The 26,492-nt window shown below is 36.4% G+C and overlaps 1 protein-coding gene across 4 annotated transcripts in view; it reads right to left on the bottom strand.

The window, feature by feature from the left end:
* The window catches only part of LOC113066852 (protein-methionine sulfoxide oxidase mical2b-like), a 43,804-nt gene that overhangs the window by 9,838 nt on the left and 7,474 nt on the right, over positions 1-26,492 (bottom strand). For 2 of the 4 annotated variants that reach the window (XM_026238919.1, XM_026238918.1), the window contains exons 2-19: positions 23,831-24,174; positions 20,970-21,177; positions 20,057-20,173; positions 19,024-19,125; positions 16,405-16,560; positions 15,981-16,081; positions 14,455-14,712; positions 13,836-13,951; positions 13,610-13,736; positions 13,437-13,527; positions 12,441-12,588; positions 11,576-11,775; positions 9,905-10,011; positions 9,748-9,813; positions 9,538-9,669; positions 3,465-3,651; positions 3,289-3,353; positions 2,343-2,421 (exon numbers count right to left, since the gene is read on the bottom strand). In XM_026238919.1, coding sequence (XP_026094704.1) covers positions 2,343-2,421; positions 3,289-3,353; positions 3,465-3,651; positions 9,538-9,669; positions 9,748-9,813; positions 9,905-10,011; positions 11,576-11,775; positions 12,441-12,588; positions 13,437-13,527; positions 13,610-13,736; positions 13,836-13,951; positions 14,455-14,712; positions 15,981-16,081; positions 16,405-16,560; positions 19,024-19,125; positions 20,057-20,173; positions 20,970-21,177; positions 23,831-24,094 — 2,524 coding nt within the window. In that variant the 5' untranslated portion in view covers positions 24,095-24,174. Of the gene's footprint in view, positions 1-42; positions 646-2,342; positions 2,422-3,288; positions 3,354-3,464; positions 3,652-7,240; positions 7,811-8,008; positions 8,126-9,537; positions 9,670-9,747; positions 9,814-9,904; positions 10,012-11,575; positions 11,776-12,440; positions 12,589-13,436; positions 13,528-13,609; positions 13,737-13,835; positions 13,952-14,454; positions 14,713-15,980; positions 16,082-16,404; positions 16,561-19,023; positions 19,126-20,056; positions 20,174-20,969; positions 21,178-23,830; positions 24,175-26,492 lie in introns of those variants that run through there. The other 2 variants (XM_026238922.1, XM_026238921.1) reach the window with 2 other exon arrangements.

Genomic DNA, 26,492 nt, shown 5'->3' with positions numbered 1-26,492 from the left:
GATAAAAGGACAGGATAGAAAAGACCCAAAAGAACCAAGTTCAGTCAGACTATACAAGAATTCAGACATAATTTAAAATGGGTCTGATGTATGCACTAAAAATTGTAATAAAAAAATGGTTTGTTGTAGTTCCAATGCTTTTCAAACGTGGGATGTGAAGTTAAATAGTGTGAAAAGTGAAAACACAAAAAAGGGAGAGGGTTACATTTGTATATTTTGGGTGTGATGTATTGGCACAGAATTATTTTTTTAAGCCTATAATGAAAATTGTTAGTTGTGTTGCATTTCATATTATCAGCTTGGTAGTAAACATTTGTATAGAATGTTTCATCATTGCATTGATGAATACAAATGCTTCTTTGCTGGGGGTTACACAGGAAGCTCAGTGAATCGACTGACAAAAAAAAGCAGAAACAAATTTTTAGATTTAAAAATGAATTTATTTTATGCGTACAGGCTTTAAATATAATATAATTTAAGAGAGACAGTCTTTCATTGTGAAATATACAAAGAAATATAGTAAGCGAAAAACAATCCTTTAAAAATTGGGCAAAAACTAAGTCTTCTTATTAGATGACTTCAGTTTGTTTTAGGAAAAGGAACAAGAGAGTGCTCTTACATGGGATTGGGATAGTAAAGCAGCCTCTGCAACAGAGAGGACCAACATGGAGAGAAACAAGAAGGGAGGTTACTTTACGGGACACCGTGTACTAGAAAAACGGGTGCATTCAAATAGCATGCTGTGATAGTCAAGCGTTCAAGTGCACTTCTGTTAGTGTGTTAGCTCTGGGAACAAACAAACGCAATGCTGTCTGTCGGTAAAGGACTATGATGATGTTTGTGATGTCTCATAAGAAATATTCATACATTAGACCCATGCTGCATGCATTCACAATAATGGGGTTAATATTATAGTTGAGGGATATGCAGTGCAAAGCGAAACAACCAGATCACCTGACCCATGCAGGCCAATCGAGTTCCTGCTCTCACGGTTCAGCCAATCAAGGGTTGGAGCATTGGAAACTTGAAACAGACTATGTATGAATGTAGAGAAGGATGGGAAGAATGAAAATGAAAAGAAAAAAGGAAATTGAGAGAGAAATTGCACTAAAGTCAAGGGTGGATTTTCCAGAACTATAATTATGCATGTTCAGTACACTTAAACACTGATAAAACAGTGCAAGAAAAAACCCCAAACAGACCATTTTTAAAGCTTTACACCACACATTTAGTAGAATGTTTGGACACTGACTGATTAAACAATTGGAGGTACACTATTCATGGTGATCCCAAAGGACGTTTCCATCACTTTTACATTAGAAATCAATGCAGAATATGATGCATTTCACCAATAAAGACTAATTGCATTACATAAAAAAAAACAAAAAAAAACAAAACAAAAAAAAAACACAATTTTGGTTATAAGCTACATCTAGATACCCCAAAAGGCAGTGAACTACAAAATTGCTGAACATTTCAATAATAAAAAAAGAAGCCTATCATATTTTCTAAATAAAGTTGTCAAAATGCATTTCAATAACTTTTGGCCATTCCTTAACGCTGCATTCACGCCAGCCGGCAGCTTCAGGCAGTTAGGATAAAGCAGCACAACCCTTCTCAGTAAAGTGCTCTTAGTTTATCAGCTTTGGGTCTTACATTTTCAATCAGAAGAATATTTACGAACACTGAATATTTCTTAAACCCCGAAGGGCCATAGCTGCGTCTTAAAGGGACGGTTCACCCAAAATAATGATAATTTCATCATTTACTCTCATAAACCTCTATGACTTACTTCCATCTGCAAAATATAACCGAAAAAAGTCAGTGATACAGGTTTGGAATGAAGCGAGGCTGAGTAAATGATTTGTTATTTTGGCAGAACTGTTTCTTTAAGTCGTCTAAAATTCAGCTTCTCATACAAATCACATAACACTGTTAGAAGTACCAAGAAATAACCTTTAAGCAATAAACTAAGCATTTCAGTGTAAGGGACAGAGTTTAAAAGACCCCATCCCTCGTCAATCTAGCAGTACCGAGGACCCTTTAATACAGCTGGAGCCCCCGGTACGGCTCGACTGACTCCATCATGCTCACTGGGGAGGGAGCGATGGCCTCTCGGCTCATCTGGCCCGTCATCTCATGCAGCACGTACATGAAGGGCACACCCAGACTTAGGAGCTCATAAAGGAATACATAGTCCTCCTGGCGCTCTCTGATGTGTAGTGCTACGGCCCGGGCCGCCTTATACATCCAGCATGCAAGCTGGCGGGGCGTACCGAACAGTGCGCGGCCCACGGGCAGTGGCCAGTGAAGACTTTTCCTAAATAGGGAAGTCAGGGTACCTGAGGACAGGCCGCGGAGGCCGTCTGTGGCCGTGTAATCAGAACTAGCGCTGGACGAGGGTCTGCCAACTCCATTGATCTGTGGGACATAATAATGATCACATAAAGAAAACGGACATTTACAACACACTAAAAGTTGCTTCTAATGTATATATCAAATGTGCATAGGGTATTGCAAGTAGATTGACCATACACAGATATACTGTATATATTATTGATATAATAATAATAATAAATAATTATATTACTAAAAATAATTATATATAATAATATAATAAATGACTAATAATTATTAAACGATCTAGATTATCTAAATTATTAATTAATATTAATGAATATTACTATTATTAATGTTATCACTTGTATTATTTATCTTGATTATTATTATTATGAATAATAATATAATAAAACAACATCTATAACTAATAATTGTATTACTAATAACTAATTATATACTATTATAAATCTAAAAATAGCTTTAATTAAGTTAATGATCACTATTATTAGTTATATTAATACATTCTAATATTAATACATGACTAAATAATACAATTTATTCTGAAAAGTTAAAATCTAGATTATACTGATTATTAATAACCATAATAATTAAAAACACAACAACAACACCTATAACTAATTCTTATATTACTGTTAACTAATAATTATACTATTATAAATAATAAAAAATAGCTTTTACAATGAAGATTATAATAATATTAATAATGTGCTCACATTGTCAACAGTTCTGTATGCATTGTAATTAAATTACGATTAAATTCAAAATAAATTGTGCATCAGATGTAAATGAGAATAATTTACAAATGAGATTTTATTAAATCAATTATTACTGGTCCGTTGCAGCATTCTGAAGTCAAATGTTTTTGTGTAACGAATTCTAAACTGTATAATTGTCTGGTTTATAGGTTGGTATAATAAAATGTATTACCTCTCCTCTTCGATGCCTACTGCTGATTTTGTGCTGAGAAAAGTGCAGCTTGCAGTAAAAAGCGCCTGCAAGAAAAGGATGCAAGTAAATAATTTTTTCCATTCAATACTACATACTACATTTAATGGTCTAATAAGTACATTTGGCATTCTAAACACAATGTCACTCTGGCAAACCTTGGTTGGAGTCGAAAGCATGACCACCCAGACGCAACGTGCAACCACAGATGTTACAGCGGAAACACTCTCTGTGGAAGAAGCATCCCTCCGCACTGAGCCGCTCCATGATGTACACGCGCTTCTCACAGAAGTGACAGATGTCACTGCCGCCCAGACCCTGAGGAAACTCCTTCCGCATGCTGGTCTGAAACAGAGGGAAATTAAAATTGATCAGCTGTTTAAGTAAGAAAATTAGGGCAAAACCTGCTAGGAACCACAGTAAAATATCACAAGTTTAAGTTAGCAGGTCAGTGTTACACTGTGCAATCACACAAGATGAACAGGGCACAATATTAAAGTTAAACGGTCAATAAATCAATAAACCAATGAATCAATGCTTAAGCCAAAGAAACGAGCATTGTCCTGAAAAAAAAAAGGCTAAAAGCTTGTGCTTTGATTAGCAAGATAGAAATATATCACCACCCAAGATCATAACACGGACTACATCTTTGTTGGGAAAAATGAAAAACTTCTGTAGCCTGAAGAAATAGCCATCTCTTTTAAACATCATCTTGTTCCAGGACTCAAGGTGCTTACCAGCGAGAGGGTAAAAGGGTTGTTAGGTCTGTGATCGGTCTCATATAAGAAGGCCAGTGTAGCTGCTTTAACACCAATAGCAGAGGAAACCTTTCCCACAGTTCTCTGACAATCAGCAGTAAAGAAAGGAGAATAGAAAAAAGAAGAAATGTGGAAGAGATTGAAACCATAGTGGAGAATAATAAAGATGTGAAAGAGTAAGACAGTGGACCCTTTTTAAATACATTTTTACAGGATTTATTTGTATTCTTTTTCTTTAAGGTTCTCTCACATTAAAAGTTTTTTTTCAATAAGAAACTATTTCTATAGCCCTATTTAATAGATTTCCGCTAACTACAGAATATTTACAAGGAATATAATAATCAATGTTTTTTTTTATTGTACCAAATATGAAAGAAGTCTTAACTGCTTTATGAATGGCAAAACACCCAACACAGTTTATGACATGCAAGGTTAAGGCCAGTTTATTGTTATTGCTTCATTTTTATTCAGGCAGTATATAAATGCATGGTCACAGCATACAGTAGCTGCTTGAATACCTGTCTGGAGGCGTCAAGGCACTCTACACGTCTGATTTCAGAGTGATCTGTGTGCTTAACATGGTTCAGCTGTGTTTCTGAATCTTCACTGCACTAAAACCAATGGAAAATGCCTTTCAACATTACTTACAGATTGAGACATACATTTTTTTTTAATTCTGAAATGTGACTCAAACCACAGTCTGTATTTATGTAGTCTGAAACAGTACAGCTCCTCTAATTACTATTATTAGTATAATCACAATGTTTTACCTGCTTGTACTGGACTGAAGGAATAGGAGACAGATGACAGGAGAGAGTAGAGCATTCTGGGATAGCGTGAACTGAGAAAGCTTTAGAAGAAACAGCAGAAGAGCCTTTATCTGCCTGCGTCAGGAGAGCAAAGATAATGTGGAACAAAAGAAACAAAAAAAGAAAAGAAAATCACAGTCTGAAGATTATTCAGAAACTAAACACTGTAAGATGACAGAAGGGAAGGACAGACATGAATCAGTAATAATAATAATACAATACTATTAATAATAAATAGATTATTATTATTATTATTATTATTATTATTATAGCTAATACTGAAATAGCATTATTTTAAATATTTATCGTTATAATAAATAAAATACTTCTGCTAACAATAATAAATATTAAAACAATATTAGTGTAGTTGATATTAAAATATTAATGTTTTATATTCAATAATAATGTAATTAATAAATAAAATAAGGAATATTTTATTATAAAGAAATAAAATACTACTACTACAAATATAATAGTTATTTTTGTTATTATTTGTTATTGCTATTAGTGTAGCTAATATTGAAATATTAATACAGTTTTAAATTAAATAGTGATAAATATAAATTAAATCAGTACTACGAAATATAATACAATTATAATAATATTTGTGTTTTAATAATATTTTATAATATTCTAATAGAATAATAAATTAAAAAATCAGTTATGAATAATTACAATAATCATATTGGTCAAACACCATGAGGGATCTCAGTCTCACTATAAGAGAGAATGAAAAAGAGAGAGAATGAATAACAGAAAGAGAGAACAGAGGACTACATTCAGCAAAGTGGCAAACCACAATTTGACTTATTTTATGCGTTCCTGGTTAGTTCTGCTGAAATCAACAAACAAACAAACTGTTCTGCATTTCTTCTGCCTCGGTTGATGCATTAAATTATACAAGTCAGGATGAAAAAGAAAAGGTCCCTCTGAATAAAGACAGAGGTCACCAATGTTAGCATATTTAAGTCCTTGTTCCTCTGAAGTCCTTTCAAGGGAAAATCCCCTGTGAGGTCAAGTAAGGACAAACAAACTTTGCAAAAACCGTCTAAGATAAAAAGTCATTGATATTGAGGTTATTTTCTGACCAAAAACCAAAACACACCACACAGAGCTTGTGAAAACACAGTAAACCAGCTGCTGAAGTTTTGTGAGCACACAGCAAGCAGGGCAGTACCATGATGCTCTAGTATTATGAATGCAATCCAAAAACAAGTCTTTGCTTTTCACCTGAGGATGAAGTGGTTTGCCAGTGAACAAGCAGCTCAGTTGCTGAGCTCGGTCTTTAATGCTCTTTTTGTTGAACGGTCTAGTAATTTCAGCCTGCACTTTTCTCTGCAAAGTATTCAATATTCAAAAGGCAAAAGAGACAGAAAGCATCACAAGAGCTAAAGGAAATAAAACCATGACTGTCTGTAGCAGTAAAGGCCCCAATATACTCAGAAGAAAGTTCTTTTTCATTCTTCGTTTTCGGGTAAAACGAAGTTTGAAATACGTGAGCAGTGGTATACGGTCATCAAACATCACTCTGATGAATGCAACGTTTATATGAATATGTAAAAACCAGCTGCCCGTTTTCCTCTCAGTAACAAAATACACAAAAATGTATTAAAAGCATGTGCTCACAGCAACATGGGTATGTTTGCATGAGCTCTGCAAATAAGTACTCACGTGAAGTCACCTGAAAGTAAGTGTGTGCTGAGGCTCCGCCTTCTATGATGGAGTTGTCACGGACCAATGGTAGTATAAAGGTGTTTTGCAGCCAGAGCTAATTATTTCTGGAATGTTTGCTTTGGCAAGATGTTTCGAACTTCCAAAACGAACACACACACACACAAAAACTTAGTTTTGGCAGGCTTTTGTTTGAAATGACATCCCATTAGTTCATTCTTCGATTTTGCTTTAAGAATATCGGGGCCTTTACAATAAGTTTACGGGAAGTTTACAATAATCAATGTCAAATATTCATGCTTGGCATGCATGCTCAAAAGATACAGAGTCTGTTCTGTCCAGAGTAGTTAAAAAAAAGAGAAATGACAGCATTAATATTAATATAATTTGAATTTTAACCTAAAAATTATGCAAAAAAGTAATTATTGTTGGAGTAATAATCAAATATTTTATTTTAAAGGGCCATGAAATAAGAAATCTAAATTCCCTTGATCTTTTGACATATGAGGTCATTGTACTATAAAAAAAAATCCTGCAATTTTCAGGAAAAAAAACATCTTATATTGAAGCCAATCTGCTGAAGCAATCGTTTACTTTCGAGTTTACAATCCTCCGCGCCTATTCAAACAGAGCTTTCTGATGAGGGGGCTCGAAACAGGACAGAAAATAGCACATTACTTTTGAATCATGAGGTTTTTTTTTTTTTTATCTTGATAAGTCTGCCATAGCGAACAGTGCAAATGAATAAAAATGGCAGTTCATGACTTCTTTAAAATTAATTTTATGTATTGTCCAGAAAACATTAGAAGCAATTATTTAGAGTGCATGCAAAACTCATGCTGAGAATGTTATTCTTGGTTAATATGCTGTTGCTGAGGTGTTTAAGATTGCCCTATTTTAGAAATGCAATGAGTTTGATTGATGCATCACACCATTCACCTGGCTGACTTCCTCTTCCAGCTTCTGTTGGCACTGAAACATGGCGCTCAGGGCTGGTGTGAAGGATGGGACTGAATCTGAGGGGTCTGCCGTCAGTGAATCCAACTGAAGCACTTTGAAGGGAATATGAGGAGATCTGGGACGGGACTCACTGCTTTGATAACTTGAGGGAATTTCAGTTAGCTGGGGACTATGGTGAATGCCAGTGTTTTTGTGGTTGGACTGGATTTCTTTGTGGCCATGACTGGACAGGATTTGTAAACGGTGGTCAGAATGATGGGTCTCATTCCTCGTGTGAGATTCCAGCAGTCTAAGATATGTAGAAGGCTGAAAGAAAATTTTACTTCATTTTTTTAATAAATAATCTTAAGTCTATAAAATAGCCTTAAATAGTCTTAAAAAGAAAGTGTCTAAATTCAAACTTGACTGTCACGTTAGTAGTGGACACATATGCTAAAATCAATACACTGCATGAGATTGTGGGTGATGTGTAATGACAGATCTAGAACATACTACGGAGCGTACCTGCCGTTTTGGTTTGGGAGGTGGGGGAGGAAGGGGTGCGGGCTGGCTCTTAGGTTTGGCAAAACGTGGGTTTTCTGTCATGTCCAGAGTTACGGGTTTGTCAGTCTCCGATTCAGACTAGTTTCGGTAACATTGCACCCGGGGAGATAGAAAGAAAAAGAAAATGCAGAAAGAATCAGGACGGAAAGAAAGAGAAAATCAGAGGAAAGCTAGAAAAGCCACAGAAAAAAGGAAAGTAAATGTAAGAGCAGAACAACTGTATGAAAAAGCATTAAATGCTTAAAAGCACACACTGGCTTATAAATCAACAACTCGACAGTACTTCATTAACCATTCATATTCAGTTATAGAGTATTAACACTCCACGAGTGACCTACATCCTTTAAGCCTATAACGGAGCAGCCAGACCATTTAATGACCACTGATAATCTGAAAAAGGAAAGCTTGCAGAAAAAAAACGCAGCAGGAGGACTGTGAAAATAAATAAATAAAAATTCACAATTACACTGCATTGAGGGATTACAAACAAAGACTCATTCTTCGGATTTCAACTTTTTTCTGTAAATAATACTAGACATACTTCCTGAAGATCTGTTTCAAACCTACATAAAATTTGTGCCCAGAACAATAGAAATGTTATTTGTTTTTATTGACTGGTTCATGTGGTTAGTTTAGGCTTAGTTAGCTATCTTAGTTTTCTAAAAATGGCTAGCAAAACATTTGTCATTTTAAATGTTACCAATTAGTCACTGGTAATACTTTACAATAAAGTTTAACTCGATAACATTTAATAAACTACATTTTAATATACTTTATAATTAAACTATTGTTCATATGTTTCATTTATTAATTGATTATTATGAAAGTTTTTGTAATCTATAAATATACAACCGTTATTCATGTAAACTCATAATAAATTCATATATGGTAATTTATACCTGAATTATATAATAATAAAAATTGTATACTGAAAAATAACATTAATCTAGATTAATGCGGTAAAAGAAAATTGTAGTTAATTTGTTATACTTAATGCAATAACCATTGTTAACAAAGTCAACCTATTTCTACCAACAAACCACCAAAAATAAATTTCACACTCACAGTCACAGCATTAATCTTACACTTTCTTCTTTGACAAACAAAAATCATGTTTTGAAATGCACTGTCATGCATCCAAATGGAAATATTCTGCATCTGATGAAGCAGCGGATTTACTTTCGCTGCACAAAGACTGGTATTGATTCAGGATTACAGACACGGTTCACGATCTGGATTAGATCAGAGATCCCTGCTGCTCGTTCTACTGACTCCAGAGTATCAGTACCACATGAGCAGTTTACAGACTATGTTTCTGAAATACTAAAAACACCAACTACAAGACACAAAGAGGCTCAATGTACATCCTTTTATCTTTTCAGCAGCTAAGGCTTTAGGGGATTGTAAGGATTCATCGATGTAGTAAAGTCTCCTGATGGACACTAGCTGCTTTAAATAAAAAGAAAAAAAAAAGAGGAGTGGAGCCGTACCTGTTTGCGCACTCCACAGCTTGGTGCATTCTCCTCAAACCTGGCCAGCAGTTGAGTTGCCATGGAGCGTACCTTATTTTCCTTCTGTTCCTCTTTCTCACCTACAGGGGGAGCACTCTGATTGGGCATTAGCTGAGGAAAGAAATGGATCGATTAGAGAAAGCAATGCACTAAACAGTGGATGTGTAGAAAAAAAAAAGGTTAACATACCTCCTCCAGATGACTCCTGGCCTTCTTCCTCTTTTTGTTGTCATAGTCTTCCAGCATTTTATCAACCTTGGGATACAGAAGTGGTAGTGTTTTACATTAATAGGTTTAGCTGTTGGCTCAGTTTATATTAGTTGAATAAATAGGACAAAAATGTTACCTTTGGGATTCTCTTCCGAGGCAGTGCTTGATTTATCGAGTTGTAAAGAGAGTTTGTGGTCTTTGATGAATAGTCTTCATTATTTGCACCAGTATCTTTGGGCACACCTGCAAACATAACACAAAACTATTGTTTTGAATCATACTCCGGTGTGCAAATGAACAGGAAATTCAATAATTCTTTATATTATAAATTAAACATTAAATATATATTTAAAAAAAAAAATAATAATGATATAATATATTAATATAATATAATAAAATAATAATAATAGTAGTATTAATTTGAATGTAATATATGAAGAATATAATATAAAATGTGAATTATAAAATTCAAAATTTAACATCCATAATTAACTATTATATAAACTGTTTTTAGTTCTAATAATCTTAGCAGCATTAAAACTGCAATATAAATATAACACAAAATATTTTTTTTCAATTTACATTACCAGTGTTTCCCATACATTGATTTATTTGTGGCGGCCCACCACAATATCAACACTGACCGCCACAAATAGATTTTCCCAAAGGCTTTCACTATTTGACTTTGTTGAATAAAGCACTGCACATTTCCAAATCAAAACTTGTTTACAGCCGTTACCGGGGAAACCGCTGTTTCTGCCTCTCCAAAAGCACCTCCTGCTGGCAGAGAATGAATTTGCAGCAACATGTGTTTTTCCTGAGGCTTTTTGAAATATTGTTAATGTCGATATCGGAATTATATTGTATCGACCAAAATTTAAGAAATATATTGTGATATAAATTTTGGCCATATCGTCCAGCCCTAATACTAACCTAAATTAAAAAAAATTTATAGTAAAATAAATAAAACTCAAGCTCACTGAAGATGAGTAAACAGTCAGTTTTAAAAAATATATATATATATTAAGACACTTATAACAAGCAATAGGACAAAAAAAAAAACTACAGTAGAACAAATAAATAAATGCTACATGAATTGTATAAAGTGATCAAACAAAAAAAAACACTGCATATTCTTCATTAATTAGAAGAAATCTATATTTAATTTACACAAAGTTACACAAGTGATTTAGTTAAGAGCAGTGAGAAATCTCTCTTTTTTATTGTTTGACGTGCATGAATTACAGACAGCAGGAATATTCCAGACTGCTGTCACTTTAAAAGCTGCCCGGATCCAAAATACTTCTACACGTTTTCTTTCTCAGCTGTTTGTTTTCGTCTAAGACCTAAATTACTTTGTTCATGAGGATACTTCCAAAGATGGGCATTTTGACGCATATAAGTGTCTGTATTTAACAGTTCAAGGCCTATAAATCGGCAAAAATAACCCACGCTCTATGATCACAAATCTTCACTGCTTACAGTCAAATACTGTAAGTTCTCATTCGCTGCTGATTGGGTTTCAATGGCTTAAAAATCACTTGTTTAAATGACAATGCGTGAAAAATATAAGCTTTCATGACTACGTGGCACAGCAATGTCATATAAGTGTTTAACAGCGATAGAGACAACAATCTAAAATCTGTACTGGTTGACAAATTTCTACAGTTATATCCTAAGTACATTTATGACATAAAGTAGTTTAGACTTCTGAATTATACTTCATGACTGATGCAACCAAATTAAGACTTTCAAACTTCATTTGTTATTTTTTTTATTGAAGGTACAACAGTATGGAAAGCTCTACCTGTGATGGATTGAGGAGAGTTGCGGAACATCTCGTGAAATTTGGAGAGGTAGAGCACCATAATGAGCTTGTCTGGCCCCTGTTCCGCATTCATTTCCTTTCCTGTGGTGACTGGCTGGATTCCAAACTCCCTCTCTGCCACGTCAAATGCCAACTGGTTGTTTTTAGCGCAATCAGCCTCGTTCAGGGAGTCAAAATCACTGAAGGAAGAAATAAAGATAGGCAGATCAAATGGCAGATCAAATGAGGGAAAACAGGGGCAAGGAAGTCCTTATCAGGTCTGGATGCCATTCCACTGCACTGACAATCTGTGTTCATGCAATCTATATCCTTGGTGATACATAATATTTGTCAAAAACCCTCTCACAGAATGGTGTGATGACTGGACGAGCTGATTTATAATGAGTCACATCTCACCGACACATTTTCTTTCACATCCAGAAGGGAAAGCTACATTTATGACCAAGATTGATGAAAAAATGAGTGGAAATGATGATGTGATTGCCGATGTAAATCATGATGCAACCTCTAAAGAGTCAGGGCAGGACATGTGCATGTTTTTCTTCCTCTTTCTTTCGGTCAAATTAATGTTTCACCTCCCTCTTGGTCCCTTTTGATACATTCATCTTATTGAAGTGAACTGAACTACTTTCAATAAGCTGCAGGAAAGAAAAGTTGAAATATCAACGCTATTGTCCTTTAGTAAAAGCAAACAAATTATACAAATGACTTAGGGAAGGAGGTACCATCACACGTGTTAGATCAAAGAGCCACCAAATAATGGAGCATTTGTCAAACCGTATGAGGATGCGATCATGGGACTGAATGGAAATGATAGCCAGTTTGTGTGTGAGATCTCGCTCACATGAGGTCCGGCCGCTGACGGTGAATGAGGGCGCACAGAGCCAGGCCGCTCCTCCAGGAGGTTGTAAGGTCAGACACATCCACTCCCCTGTAGCCCTGAGTCTGCTTCTGACACCACTGCAGCAGCCGGCCGGGACGCACCTCTGACTCTGAAATCAATACGTACCTTTAAGTAATAAGTATCATTAGGAGAATTACAGTGAAACGTTTGTTTAATTATGAAACTTGTAATCCAATATACATGTATTCTCATAGAGAGAGAGAGAGAGAGAGAGAGAGAGAGAGACACAGTCTTCAAACAACACGAGCGCTGTTTTGCTCTCTCTCCCTCGCGCATATTACACCCCATTTTTGTTTGTAAGAAAAAATTTGATTAGATTTCATATCGCAATATAGATCGCAGAAAAATAAAATATTGCAATGTCATTTTTTCCCAATATCGTGCAGCCCTAATGAATATTTATACATATATATTCATTCATTTCATTACAGTGCGAGTTATAAGATTCAGTAAAAGTCTACGTACACTTTTTTAGACCCTTTCGACAAGTAACATGATCCTGTTTTTTTAGTAGAGGGTGTGGAAATCTTTGTTCTCGTGAGGCCACATCCAGTTGAGCCAGTATAAAACAAATATGGATCTTGTGGCATCGCTACATCATAGTTTCTAATTGTAGTGTAATGCAACTGAATGAGATTTTGAGAGTTCGGTTGAGTGGAAATATGTGATTAGAAATTGTGATTATGAAACAAGTTACATTTTTCAATATGGAGATTTATAAAGAGTCAAGAGTTACATGGTCAAGAGGAACTTGCCAGGGGAATCATTAACTGATATTCCTTTCTTTTCTCATAAATTGTAAGTGTAAATGCAGAAATAAGACAAAATAGCAGGGATTGATTGTGATTGTAGTCCCTGAAAGGACTGTTGCAACAGAACAGAATCAGGCAGTCACATCTACTGCCATATTCGTAAGACACAAATTTTTGAATCTACCTCTTGTGGAGATGTTTACGGATGTGCGTGTGGGTCCACTGCGCTCCTGAAAACTCAAGCTCTGCTCGCCGTTAATGTACAGATGCCGCACCTGAGACAGGAAGTTTAGCATTTACAGAAGGAAGACAGATGCATATAGATCTATGTATAGTGAAAATGTGTGTCAGTATCACCTGATGTGGACGTACGCAGGTGGAGTTGAGGTTGGGGTAGCGTGTGGCTGGGTCTATGGTGTACTGCTCAAAGTTTTTGGAGATGTTTTCTGCGGTCGTCTGAGGCAGCAGCCTGTAGATGCTCTCCCTATAATAAACAAACAGTGAGGACATTAGGTCATGACAAACTAATTATTAAAAAAACATGACAAAATATGTTTCATTGGTTGATGGAGTGTGTTCACACCTCTCTGACAGAAGATCAAGGGGTTCTTTGCCCTGAGCCCACCCCTTTATCATCCATGCTGTGTCAAAGGCAGCCAGAAACCCTCGAGCACATCCTGTCCCCATGGGCCAGAAAGGCTAGTTGAAACCAATGAGTCAAACAGAAAAACACTGCATGTTTACAGGGCATTCTAAACAAAATGCTGTACAGTCAAGAGGCATGTTGAAATAATCAGGAATTTTTTAACCTAAAGTAAACTATCTTTTCCTGTGTGTAATTTTAGACATACTGTGGGGTCAAAGCGTTCAAGATGCTGATTAAAAATCAAGGATTAAATTTTTTTCACACCACAAAATATGGAAATTTTTGAATGTAAAAAAAAAAAAAAAAAAAAAAAAAAGAGGTTTCAAAATGAATAAATATTTTCGTTTTATGCAGCTTAAAAGCTGCTGTTATTAAAGCAAAAGATAAAGATATCCTAAAATGTATATGTTAGTCTTACTAACTGTCATGATAACATACAATACATAATTATTTCAGACATATATAAAAATACAATTGTTTTTTCTTTTTTCTAAATAAATTATAAAAAGTGATCAAATTTAAAATGTAACTAGATATGGCATATGATGACACCCACCTCTAGAAGACTATCTCCAACCAGCGCCACCAGCATCTGACGGCCGTTCTTCTCCCTCACAAGCGCAGCGTTCTCTGAGGCGTACATGCAGGTGAAGTCAAACATAGCTACATCTGGCTGGCTGTAGTGGTTGATGGCATAATCCAAAGAGGGAAGCTGGTAGTTTGTGGCAAAATCTGCAGCCTCCCGGGCGTATGAGAGCAAAGCTTCTTGGTTTACGTTGTCGCTCGCCAACAGCCGCTCGGTCTCAATATAGTCCTGGCAAAGAAAAAAAAAACTGTTTTAAATGGAAAACCTACTCATGTCTGTCCTACATAGTTTTAAATGGAAAATTAAGCCAAATAAAATAACCGTATTTTCCGGACTATAAGTCACACTTTTTTTCATAGTTTGGCTGGTCATGCGACTTATAGTCAGGTGCAACTTATTTATCAAAATTAATTTGACATGAACCGAAAGAAATTAACCAAGGAAAATGAACCAATAGAAATCATTACCGTCTCTAGCCGCGATAGGGCGCTGAAAACATAGAGCGCCCTCTCGCGGCTGTAGACGGTAATGTTTTCTCTTGGATCTTGGTTCTAAATAAATGCGACTTATAGTCCAGTGCGACTTATATATATGTTTCTTTCCTCATCATGACGTATTTTTGGACTGATGCGACTTATACTCAGGTGCGACTTATAGTCAGAAAAATACGGTAGATTTGAAAATGTAAATTTCATATTTTTTTTATTTATTTAAAAAACAATTATGTTTTGAAATGTGCACATGCGCTACAATTGTTTAAAATAAAACCACTATTATTTTGTGAAATGTAATTAAGTATCTAAATACTTTTTAGGGCGACTGAGATAAGTTTAGATACACGTGCAGGATGTGAAGTAATCACAAACAATCCTGTCAAGGCATGTCCAAACAATAGGGCAAATTTGAACGCAACAAGTAGCTTAAAGTTAAGTGGATTTCACAGCAGCATCATCATCATTGTGTTGGAGCGATGAGCTGGGATTTTACAGTCTCCACTGTTAATACTGGGGCTGTTGTCCAAGGCTGTGAGAGTTTATTACTCCAGACAAACTCCAAAAGAGTTTCAATCACTGTAATATCCTGTATCATACTCTGAGAAAATATGTCTGACACAGACGCCAACATAAGGCTTCCTAATAGTTTCTTTTCACAATAAACACAAAATAGTTCTCTCTAATGCTTTCAGAGAGCAAAATACTTTGAAATGTCTATCATAGGATGACTAATATTTGCCATAGGACACACAAAAGATTTTTTACACAATGGCGAGGACCATTTTTGTTATTGTTTGCCTATTAAGCTCATTATAATTATGAAAGACTAACTCTAATCTTAACCTTACCACTAAAAGAAAACAGTCAAAAATGTAAAAAAGATTATTACATTACAAATGAAATGCAACTTAAACAGCACTACAACAAATACCATCATGATGTATACAAATGGATATACAAAAATCTATAAAATTACTAAATATTACTGAAATATTTACTCACATTGATGATCACACCCTTGTCCAGCAAGCTTTGTTTCTTTGCAGTCATGACAAAGTAGTGCGTGTTGTCCTTGTAATAGACAATGTTTTCCAGATCAATGCCTGTACAAAAGATAAATGAGGTCCATTAGCTTGGTTGTGCAACTATTTTAGTTGCTATTGTTTTATTAATCACTGTGTACAGTACAATGAATTAAGCTCTATTATTAAATTTGATGAGCATATTAAAGTTGGCATCTGTCTCAGAAGATGATCACAATCCAGTTTTGCTTACTTTAAAGGAGTGGAACCATTACACACTGATGCCAATAATGTGTTAAGATTTGTATTATGTGATTTGTATTTTAAAAACGTTAAGGAACATGTCATTGTATTTAAAGAATGCAGCCAGATTTTGTTTCTGTCATGCAGGAGCTTCTCCACACCCGTCTCCTCCCTGAGCTCCAAGAAGAACTTCTGATTGAAGATGAAGGCCACTCCGCTGATCTCCTCCACTTTGGCCTCCGCTGTCGTGTTGCGATTGACAAAGTTTGCAGTGATAGCGATAGCTAGTTTCCCTCTGAACTCCTTTCTCTTGAAGCCTAGAGCAGAGAGCAACATAATACTTTGCATTCATGGCTTTTAATTTAGTGTTGATTGCTAACAGAAGCATCACTTTTCTTATAGGATAAGATGCAAGGTGCTTTAAAACAGTAAATATAAAATAATAAAAAAAAATAATAAAAAATCTATAGTAATTGCTAAGGCCGCTATATTTGCAAATTTAAAAGACTTTTCAGGTTACGCTGACCCGTGCAAAACAAAAGTGTTTGCAAAAAAAAAAAAAAAAGGTAACAATACAGTCTTTGCACCTTTCTGTGTGATAAAAGAAACATCATACATTTACTTTTGATTGTAGCACATACACCAAGTGTTTGTTTACCACCAGTATCTCGAATGTAAAAAATGATAAACTATTCAAGTGTCAAGACTGGGTGTAATTTAGCACAGTATGGTTCAAAGGTTTCTTGATCTAACTTGGAGAGCCGATTAAAGTCTGATCTAGGATCTGTTCTTCTGCTCAATGTCTAGAAGTCTAACTGTGTCAGCATTAAGCCATGAAAGGAGTCCCGCTCCGTCCCTCCTGTAGTGAGTTAACAAACTTCCTGTCAAACACAAAGAGCTGACCCGTGTTCTCAAGGAATGAATGTAGGACAGACAGTTTTTGAAAATCGGAGGCACTGGGACAATTTTCTTGACTGAGTGAGCATGTTAAAGCCTTTTAGCAGGTTTATTATGCTTGAGAGACCAAATCTCATAAGATGAAAAGATTCCAGTCTGAAAGCACTAAATATGTGCATAGTGCATTTTTCTTCTCCTTCTAATAAATACCCAACGAATACTCAAAATTGTAATTATCTATATTATAATGAATATATAATAAAAATTGTTGCTATTATTGTCATCATCACAATATAAATACTAGATTAATAGTAAAAATAATGAGTAAATACTTATGATAAAATCGGAGATATATAACGTTAATATATAATTGCTATATTAATACCTATTTTACTGATAACATCTAAAAACAAAATGATAGTAATATAGCTATATAATTAAATATATAGCAATAAGTAATTATATACACACACACATATACATACATATACATATATATATAAACATACACACACACACACACACATGCACACACATATGAAATCTAGCACATTCTCTGGGAATAAAACCCTTGACATTAGCCCGGTTTCCATCTAAAGCTGCAAATTTAACTTATGTGCAAAATTGGGATATACCACAAAACATTTGCGAACAAGCACCATTTCCATCCAACGTGTCAAATAGAACAAAATCATCACTTCCTGATAAACTGGCACTATGCATCCTTAAAAGAATAGGAGAAGCTGAATATAATAAATATATAATAAATGACTTGCACCTCAGAACAAGTAGATGTAACACAGTGAATGTGTTTATTGCTTTCGAAAGGTGCTGATTGGGTACGCAGTCCTTTAACGGTCCTTGGAGGCAATTATACAAAAATACTTTGATGACAGACTTTGCTCGGGCATTTGAGACTGACCATATAACAACATTTCAGACGCTGTGGAACAAGATCGTTCCACTGGTTAGTCAGGATTTACTGTCCCATAGCCCAAAGTCACATAACTTTATTAATGGGCATTTAAAGAAATTGTATTCGGCAAATGCATTTCCATTTCCCATTATTCGCATTAACCCTTTTTTTGCACACGTCAAAAACCATTTTGCGAATTGAGGCATTTTTATTGTAAATTCAGCATCTCCATCACTCGATTCTGATGCAATACTTTAAAATGCGCATAAAAGCAGGGTGATGGAAACCCAGCTATTGGCCATTGTTTGCAAATATATGCTGCCTTAGCAAACACTACATCTAGTGATTTTAAAAGAAAAAAAACATTGACTGTTCTAGGAATATTTCAGGCAAGATTAATATGGATTCCTTCGAGAAAGTACATTTTTTTACAAGGAGGATATGTTTGTTTAGAAGACATGATCATTTCATTACCAACAGAATTCCTTCCTTTACAAGAGGATATACCACACTTTTTTTCATAGTTTGGCTGGTCCTGCGACTTAGTCAGGTGCGACTTATTTATAAAAATTAATTTGACATGAACCGAGAGAAATGAACCGAGAGACATGAACCAAGAGAATACATTACCGTCTACAGCCGCAAAAGGGCGCTCTATGCTGCCAGCGATGCTGCTCAATGCTCCTGTAGCCTACACTGAGCAGCATAGAGCTCCCTCTCGCCGATGTAGATGGTAATGTTTTATAGTCCGGTGCGACTTATATATGTTTTTTTCCTCATCATGACTTATTTTTGGACTGATGCGACTTATACTCAGGTGTGACTTATAGTCCGAAAAATACGGTAATTAAGACACACAAACACAGAAAAAAAACATGTCTATTTCAAACCTAATCCATTTAGAAAGCATGCATGGTGAAATGGGAAATGGTATTTTTAGTTTTATGTCAACTAAATACTTGCTTACCATCAAGAGTGCTTCTCCTTCCATCTGCTCCAATTATCACATCAAAGTCATAGCCTGAGATGGGGTGATCGGCTGGCCGGACCTCTGCCCTCCATCCAGGCCCTAGAAGGCAGACACCTGGTCAGAGAGACTCAGAGGAAAACAAAATAACTTGGCCTTTCTTTTGTTTACAGCAGCTTTAAAAGTACAGTCAGCCGAGTGTGTGAAACCACTCATGAGGCCAACAATGCTTTTTTGACCAGCAATGCATAGCGGGAGAGGCGCTATAGACCCCAATGACCCCTGACTTTATATATAGTACAGAACCGAGGGTTTATCATTTGCACAATGCAGACTGGTGAGTGCCACTGACGTGGAGGAACGACACAAATCTTCTCGGTATCAGTCATGTATGTGCGTCAAGGGTACATAGCGGTAAGGTGTCAATTTTCATGATCTTGTTTAACTCTGCTCTTGCTTCCGTAAATCCATTAGGATCTTGAAGTAGGAAGTTACAACAGTCCCTGGGCAAATTGACATTCAAGCATTGTTAGGCCCATTGTGGGTGTTATAACTACATAAAGACACTTTTAAAGAGAAAATTATGAGCATTCCCCAACTAGCTCTGTTAACTAGTCAAATAGGCTACAAGAAACATAGCCCAGAGTGTAAACCGTACATAAATATGAAAACCGGTTTACAGCTTCTTTCTGTCTGTGACCTCATTCCTAAACACACTGTCCTGGGTGTGTGGGGATATGCGTGTAGGGAGACTGGCAAAAGGGTGTGTAAATCCACCAAGAAATGACATAAGGTGAAAGGTAATGATTACCCAACGCTTTCCAGACCACATAAGTTGTAAAGAAAACAGTTGACAGGCAGTCTTTGACATATTTATAGTTATTTTATGGCTGTGCGGGATTATATGATATTGCCCTGGGTGTTTCATCTCAGGTCTATCAGGGTTCTTCATGGACAATAAATGGGAGCTAAGAGACACTGTGTTCAATGTAGTCCTCCTCAAAGCTTAATTTCATGATGATTGGCCAATTACCATCAGTGCCTTGGCCCTCAGGTGGCTCGAGAAGCTTGATAAACTCCACGCTGACGTGCACCTCAACCCCAACAATGAGAGCAATCTTTAACAGCATGAGTTGCAGCTGACGAATACCTGAAAATAGAAGGAAGTCTCCATCAGTTCCACTAGCAGGGAAACATTTATACGGTTCATTTTGTCATGTTCTGTTATTAAGGGTTTTGCTGGTGTTGGACACAAGGCTGTTACAATATTGTTGATATAGTATTTGTGAGGTTGAATCAAATGTGATGAGATTACAAAAAAACCCGGGTTCTGTTAAATTATAAATAAAATAAAACACAAAAATAGAACAAAAGCACAGATATTACAATAAAAACAAAATAGAAACAACAACAAAGTCTTAATGGCTGCTTGTACGAACATACAGCATGACCAATGCAGTCTGATTTATAAACGAATGGCACAAAGTCACAAGTTATCAGTTCAAATATTTAGATATGCATATACACGTTGTGTAGCATGAACTTAAACTTTCAGATGGCAGCCAGCCAGCCAGCCAGAATCTTTAAAGAGATAAACATGGAAAACGGCATTTGCATAATCCCAGCTGCTCTAAATGTTTTACATCTCTTTTGGTTGGGCTGGACTGGTCTCATCTCAGGGACCATAGAGAGGAACATATCAGATTTACAATAGGTTCAGTTGGCAGAACTTGAAAGAAAATGTACATTAGAGTGTCTGAAAATGATTTTCCGGCAAGCTCATATGCAAATGCATGTGATTGCGACATCTGCCAGGTTCCTATGGTGAAAGCATATCTTGTGTTCCTTTTATGTCATCTCTTAATTACTAGAAGGGATATCAGTGAAGAGGATCGTCAAAACTGTAACTAAATGTTTGTGGTTAGAAAAAAACTCATTTGACCTACTGATGTGGTCTATAGACCCAGCACAGAACTTTCCATAGAACTTTTTGGCTCCCAGGTTCCTGAGGTCATGGATGGTGTAAGGCCAAAGGTGAAGGACATTGTTCCTGGAAAAGGTGTCCCTCTTTTCAATCACCACGACCTTGGCGCCAAGCAAAGCCAGCTCTATGGCGGTCCGAAAGCCACAGGGACCGCCACCAATGATGAGACACTAGAAACAAACAAGTTTGGTATTATTTGAAGGACTTATTTTTTGGAGAGTGTCTTCAAATGGGAGCAAAGACTCACTTCAAACACGTTACCTTCCTGACCAATCAAAGCCAATCTGTGCATGCCCATTCTTCTGGCATAATCAAATGGTTTTCACCTCCATACTTGTCACTTTTAAACCTAATCCATTCCAAACAAGTTATAATACAAGCCAGGACTACTCGGGGGATGTCTCTACTTGTCTCTCACAACAAAAGCAGAGATTATGACTGTGGTTTCTGGGAAAAATATGACAAGCGTTATGGTTTAATTGACCTGATATGGTGTACTGTACAAACTGGCATACATAAAAGGCTGGTACAGAAGAGGTCATAAAACAGCAAAAACACTAATCAGACTTTTATTACCTGGCTTTAGACAGCAAGGTGGTGTAACAGTGAGGAGAGAAGACAATATTGAACAAAATGAAGTGCGTCACTAACCTGTTGGTGTTTTATATGGAAAAACAATTTATGTCTTGTGATGTGTTTCGGTTAGCGCGAGAAAGATGCGAAAATGGATGCTGAGTAGGTGAAACGGAGGCTTGCTTCTGGCGATTACAACTAAAGCAAAGTCTGAGATGTGGAAAAGTTTTGGCCATGTTTATAATGAGAATAATGAGCCAGTGGGTTATATTGGTGGAAGCACCATCAGCGAGTGCGCAGGAATGCGCTGAAGCCATCTACAGTGGATTCAATAATTCTCCTCCACAAAAGCATGTAGGCCTAGCCTAATCTTGGTGAGTAAAGGTTTTTCAAATGATAACTAAATATTAATTGAGAATTAAATGCATAATGTAGTCAGAGTATATAGGCTAATGTTGGAATCATACTTTTATTAAAATTGTAGCTGCTAGTGGCGAAGCAAATCTGGCGGAGCAAAGCAATTATTAATTCTGATATTGCAAAATAGTCATTTTAATTCAGAATATATCTTAATTTAATTTGTTTAGAAAGTCTCGTTTTTATTGGTGCGTTGGCCTATTTATGGGCTAAATGATTGCTGAGATGTTACAGAGGACATATTTTATTTTTTTAATTCTAACTTCCAAGTGGCTTATAACATACGTTATATTGTTAAAACGTACAAATTACTTATTCTTGATAAAAGGAAAAAGAACTGTGTGCGTGTGCACATTTGAATAATGTCGGGTTGTAAACAGGTTCGGGCTTTTTAAAAGCGGTCAATCAAAATGTACTTGTCGGGGTCGGGCTGAAATCTGTCGGGCTCGGGTCCTGTCAGGCCTAACTTTTAAGGCCCGATTACAGCTCTAACTAATACATTTAAGAGAATTAGATTTTTCAGTTCAGCAATTTAGTAATCTTCTCCTTTGCACATTAACAACTTTAGTTTTGTCCAACCAAACAAACTGCTTTTACAGAAACCATAATCATTCTTTCTCTTGGTTTGACTGATGGTCCCAACTTCCTGTAAGATGAGTCAATGTCTCCACGCTTCCTGTTCCTGATCCCTGAGGAAGCCCTACCCTCACTGTGGGCTTCTATCTCTTTACATTTCTACTTTTATAGACACTCAGAAAGGCGTTTCTGTGCCAAAGCAGTGCTAACAGCAGCTGACCTGCATTCAAAAGCCAAGCTTGAGGAATAATTTCACAGCCTTTCAAGCATGGAAGACCACCAGGATAGAACGGTCTGAAAATGGGGCACGTCAGAGCACCAAGAGTCAAACAAAAGCACTGTAACAGCTAAGATTATCAACAACAAACTAGATTCAAGTCACTATTTATTTAAACCTTGCCCTCTGCATCCATTTAAAACACAAAAACAGTTCAGTGTCACTGATGTCATGACATAGTGACATCAAAACATGAACAAGAATCATTGACGACCCTGCTCAAGAGATCAGCATTTAATTCCTCTTAATCTGACACTTAACTGCAAAACAAATATTCCTTGAGTGTTCCAATTATTTCAACACCTTATTGTCCATAGTCAAAACCACGATGCAAAATCTGCTAAGAACAATCTCAACATGTAAGTGACCTGCGATTGACTTCCCTTGACTGTTCCCAAACTCCTACACAATAACACAGTGGTCTAGTTAATGCATAGCAGATTGTGACAGTAACCCCGAGTTTATAGTTAAACAAAAGATGACTTATTTCCCCATGCTAATACAATAAAACCAGCCCAAACACTTGGTTGCATGTAGCCACAACAAAAAGTAAGCCCAGATTAGCTTGCTATGTCACTCCAACATTGAGATTTTGCCATTCTCAAGAGTTAAATATAAATTCAAATATAAATATTGTAGAAACCTAATTTTCTGTAAAGTTTCTTTGCAACGATTTGTATCGTAAAAATCACTATACAATAAACTTGAATTGAATAAATAGAATGAACACAAGATGCAGTGCAAAACAGCCATTCGCAACTACAATCTCAGCCATTTTTATTACAAAAGTGATTTGACTAACAAATATGGATATGAAAATTAGTTGTTGTATGTGCGATTTAAATTCTCTTTAGTTATGCAAAAAATAGTGACATTTAGGTCAAGGAATCAATTGACGAAGCACCTTTATTTAAAGATTTTTTTGCTTCCCCCATGAAGCGTGAGATTTTAAGAACATGTCTAGAGCTCTACAGACTTACTTTGGTGTCCACGCAGGCTTTGCCCTTATTGTACTCCTTGTGGCTGGCTCTCTTGTCCAGTTTCCCCCAGAGGCCTTTGGCCTTCCAGTAGGTGACGGCAGCTTTCAGGCTGCTGTAGAAGTCCCTGTGGTCCGAGAGGTTCAGCTCCAGCTGCCTGCAGAGGATACTGAAGGCCTGCAGGGTGCCTTTACAGGTAGTGGCCTGCACAAAGTTCTCAAACAGCTGGCCAGCCTGAGATGTACGCTCGTCCTCAGTCTCCCCCATCTTCCTCTTTTATCTCACTCGTTCCCTCGGTTGACAATATTCAGTCAGGGGTTGGTTGGTGCAGGCATTCCTTTTCAAGACTACAGAAAGAAAAGGAAGAGAGCGTTTTATTTGTTTCTACACACGGACCAAAGTGCCATAAATTTCATTATCTGCAATTGACCATCCATATGGGGAAAGGAAAAAAAAGGGTATACAGAGCATTGAAATGAAATAAAAATGGTAGGCAGTTGACATCGCCTACATTCATTTACTGCTTTAGGGCTCTGATTGCAGCCTTTCAATGCTGTTTGTATAGAAAGGTCAATTACATCAATAAAACTGCACTGTTCTTATAAGAATTCGGGATATACACAACTACATAATTTCATAAAAGCAGGGGTTTTAAAACTGGGATTAAATGGTTTTCCTGTGGCTCAAGTGGTAGAGCATTGCGTTACTAGCGCAAGGTTGTGGGTTCGGTTCCCAGGGAACATGTAAGGTAAAAAATGTTGCCTGGATGCACTGTAAGTCGCTTTGGATAAAAGTGTCTGCTAAATGCATAAATTTAAACTGAAAATGTAAATGATAAAAAAATAAAAAATAAAAAATAAAAATAAAAAATAATAATAATAATAATAATAATAATTTGGCATAATGCATAATACTCAATAGTAAATAATAATAAAAAAAAAAAGAATACACAATACATTAAAAGTAAAAAGATCAATAAATATGTACAATTATGTATTTATTTGTATTAAGTATAAAAGTAAACCAAAAAACGAATGACAAAAAAGCCAATTGTAAACAATTATTTAATTTGGATGTTTTTCAAAAATGACTTGAGAAATGTGGCGTCACATGCAAGGGGAATATTATATTTGGAATTTTGTTTGTTTGGTTGTAAGGATTAAAGAAGGGAAGAAATATTCAACAGCTGGAAAATTTGTCAACCATCCAAACTAATACCTAATAACAATGTGTAGGTACACAGCAATTTTTAGCTATCTGGACCAGCAGACAATGCCTTGGGAAAAATTTAATACTGCTAGAAATTCAGATGTTCAGCTTAATGACACAAAAAAGTTGGCATGTGCTTTAAAATAGGCCAGAAGAGTCACATGCTTGATAGGATTAATGCATGCAGCGCAAACGGGGACAGAACAAAGAAATGCTTAACTAGAATCAGGACACCAAGATTGGCCCAGTTGTAGACAACCTGCAAGCCAGAAAATATTTGCATGCACTAAGAGCTGCCAAAACATTCGGCAAAATGTATCCACAGAAGAGCGTAAACAATAGTATCATGCATTTCTCAATGTGTCCTTCAGGTAAATGGACTGAGGAAATCAATCCTCTTCCGTCTCGAATGAAGAGTTGATTTGGGATTGAAACTGATATGGGAATAATTTGAATGCGTGTTGCCAGAAATAATCTGAATAAGTGAGCAGACTTGTTGAAAGCTTGAGCCCAATAGCAGTCCTGTAGCTTTCTCTGTTAACACTCCTGAGGGTCACTTGAGTCTCACCGACCTAATCAAATCTGGCAGCTGGCAAGACCTTCTCATTTATCTGCAGAGTGGCATTAGCTGCTCTCACCTGATTTATTAGTGTGGCCGCACGTCCACAGTCTGTTACCATTATCACTGGTCCTCTACCACTCCACTCTCAAAACACACACACACACACACAAATATAGCACGAATTCTCCAAGGACTAATTAAAGCTATTCGTTTTTTACATGTCACCAATGGTCAGGCAGCCAATGCAGTGTGGGAATGTTCCCATTGCTAAATTTAACCATGCTGAAAATGCAGTAGGGGATATTTCTTGAAGCAAGATGCGCCAGGAAAGTTGTCCTGGCAGAAAATCTAAATTGTGTGCAAGTAAAAAAAGCAAGACACGGCCCATTTAGAAGCTGCAAATCATATCGTGTCTCTAGGAACACCCTCTTGACAGATGACACAACTGCAAGCAAGGGAATTCAAGTTAACACCCTTTGCCATTGCCTTCAAAGATATTTTTCAACAGGATCATGCACATTTGCCCATCCTGTCTATCATCAATAGTCATTGAAAACTAGTATATGCTAATGTCACAGTGATGGTCAAGCATGTTGACTCCAACAGATCAGACCTGCAGTCTTTCAGCATAAGGTCTTGACAGATCTTTTTGCAGGAACTTCAGTTTAGAGAAACAATCAAAGGGTTCAAACATGTACAAGTGGATTCAGCAGAAAGAGGCACCACTTCAAAGTGGAATTCCTAATAGCCAACATTCCTACAACACAAATATTAATCTTGTGACCTACAGGAGCACACAAACAGGAAGTTGATCTTCTCTACTATGCTCACGTCACCAAGGCTGCATTTATAATAATAATACATTTTCAGGGCACTCAAGGACGCCATACAGTT

Source organism: Carassius auratus, chromosome 50 (genome assembly GCF_003368295.1).
Source record: "Carassius auratus strain Wakin chromosome 50, ASM336829v1, whole genome shotgun sequence".
Classification (NCBI taxonomy): Eukaryota; Metazoa; Chordata; class Actinopteri; order Cypriniformes; family Cyprinidae; genus Carassius; species Carassius auratus.
This window is presented reverse-complemented; position numbering and strand designations above follow the sequence as displayed.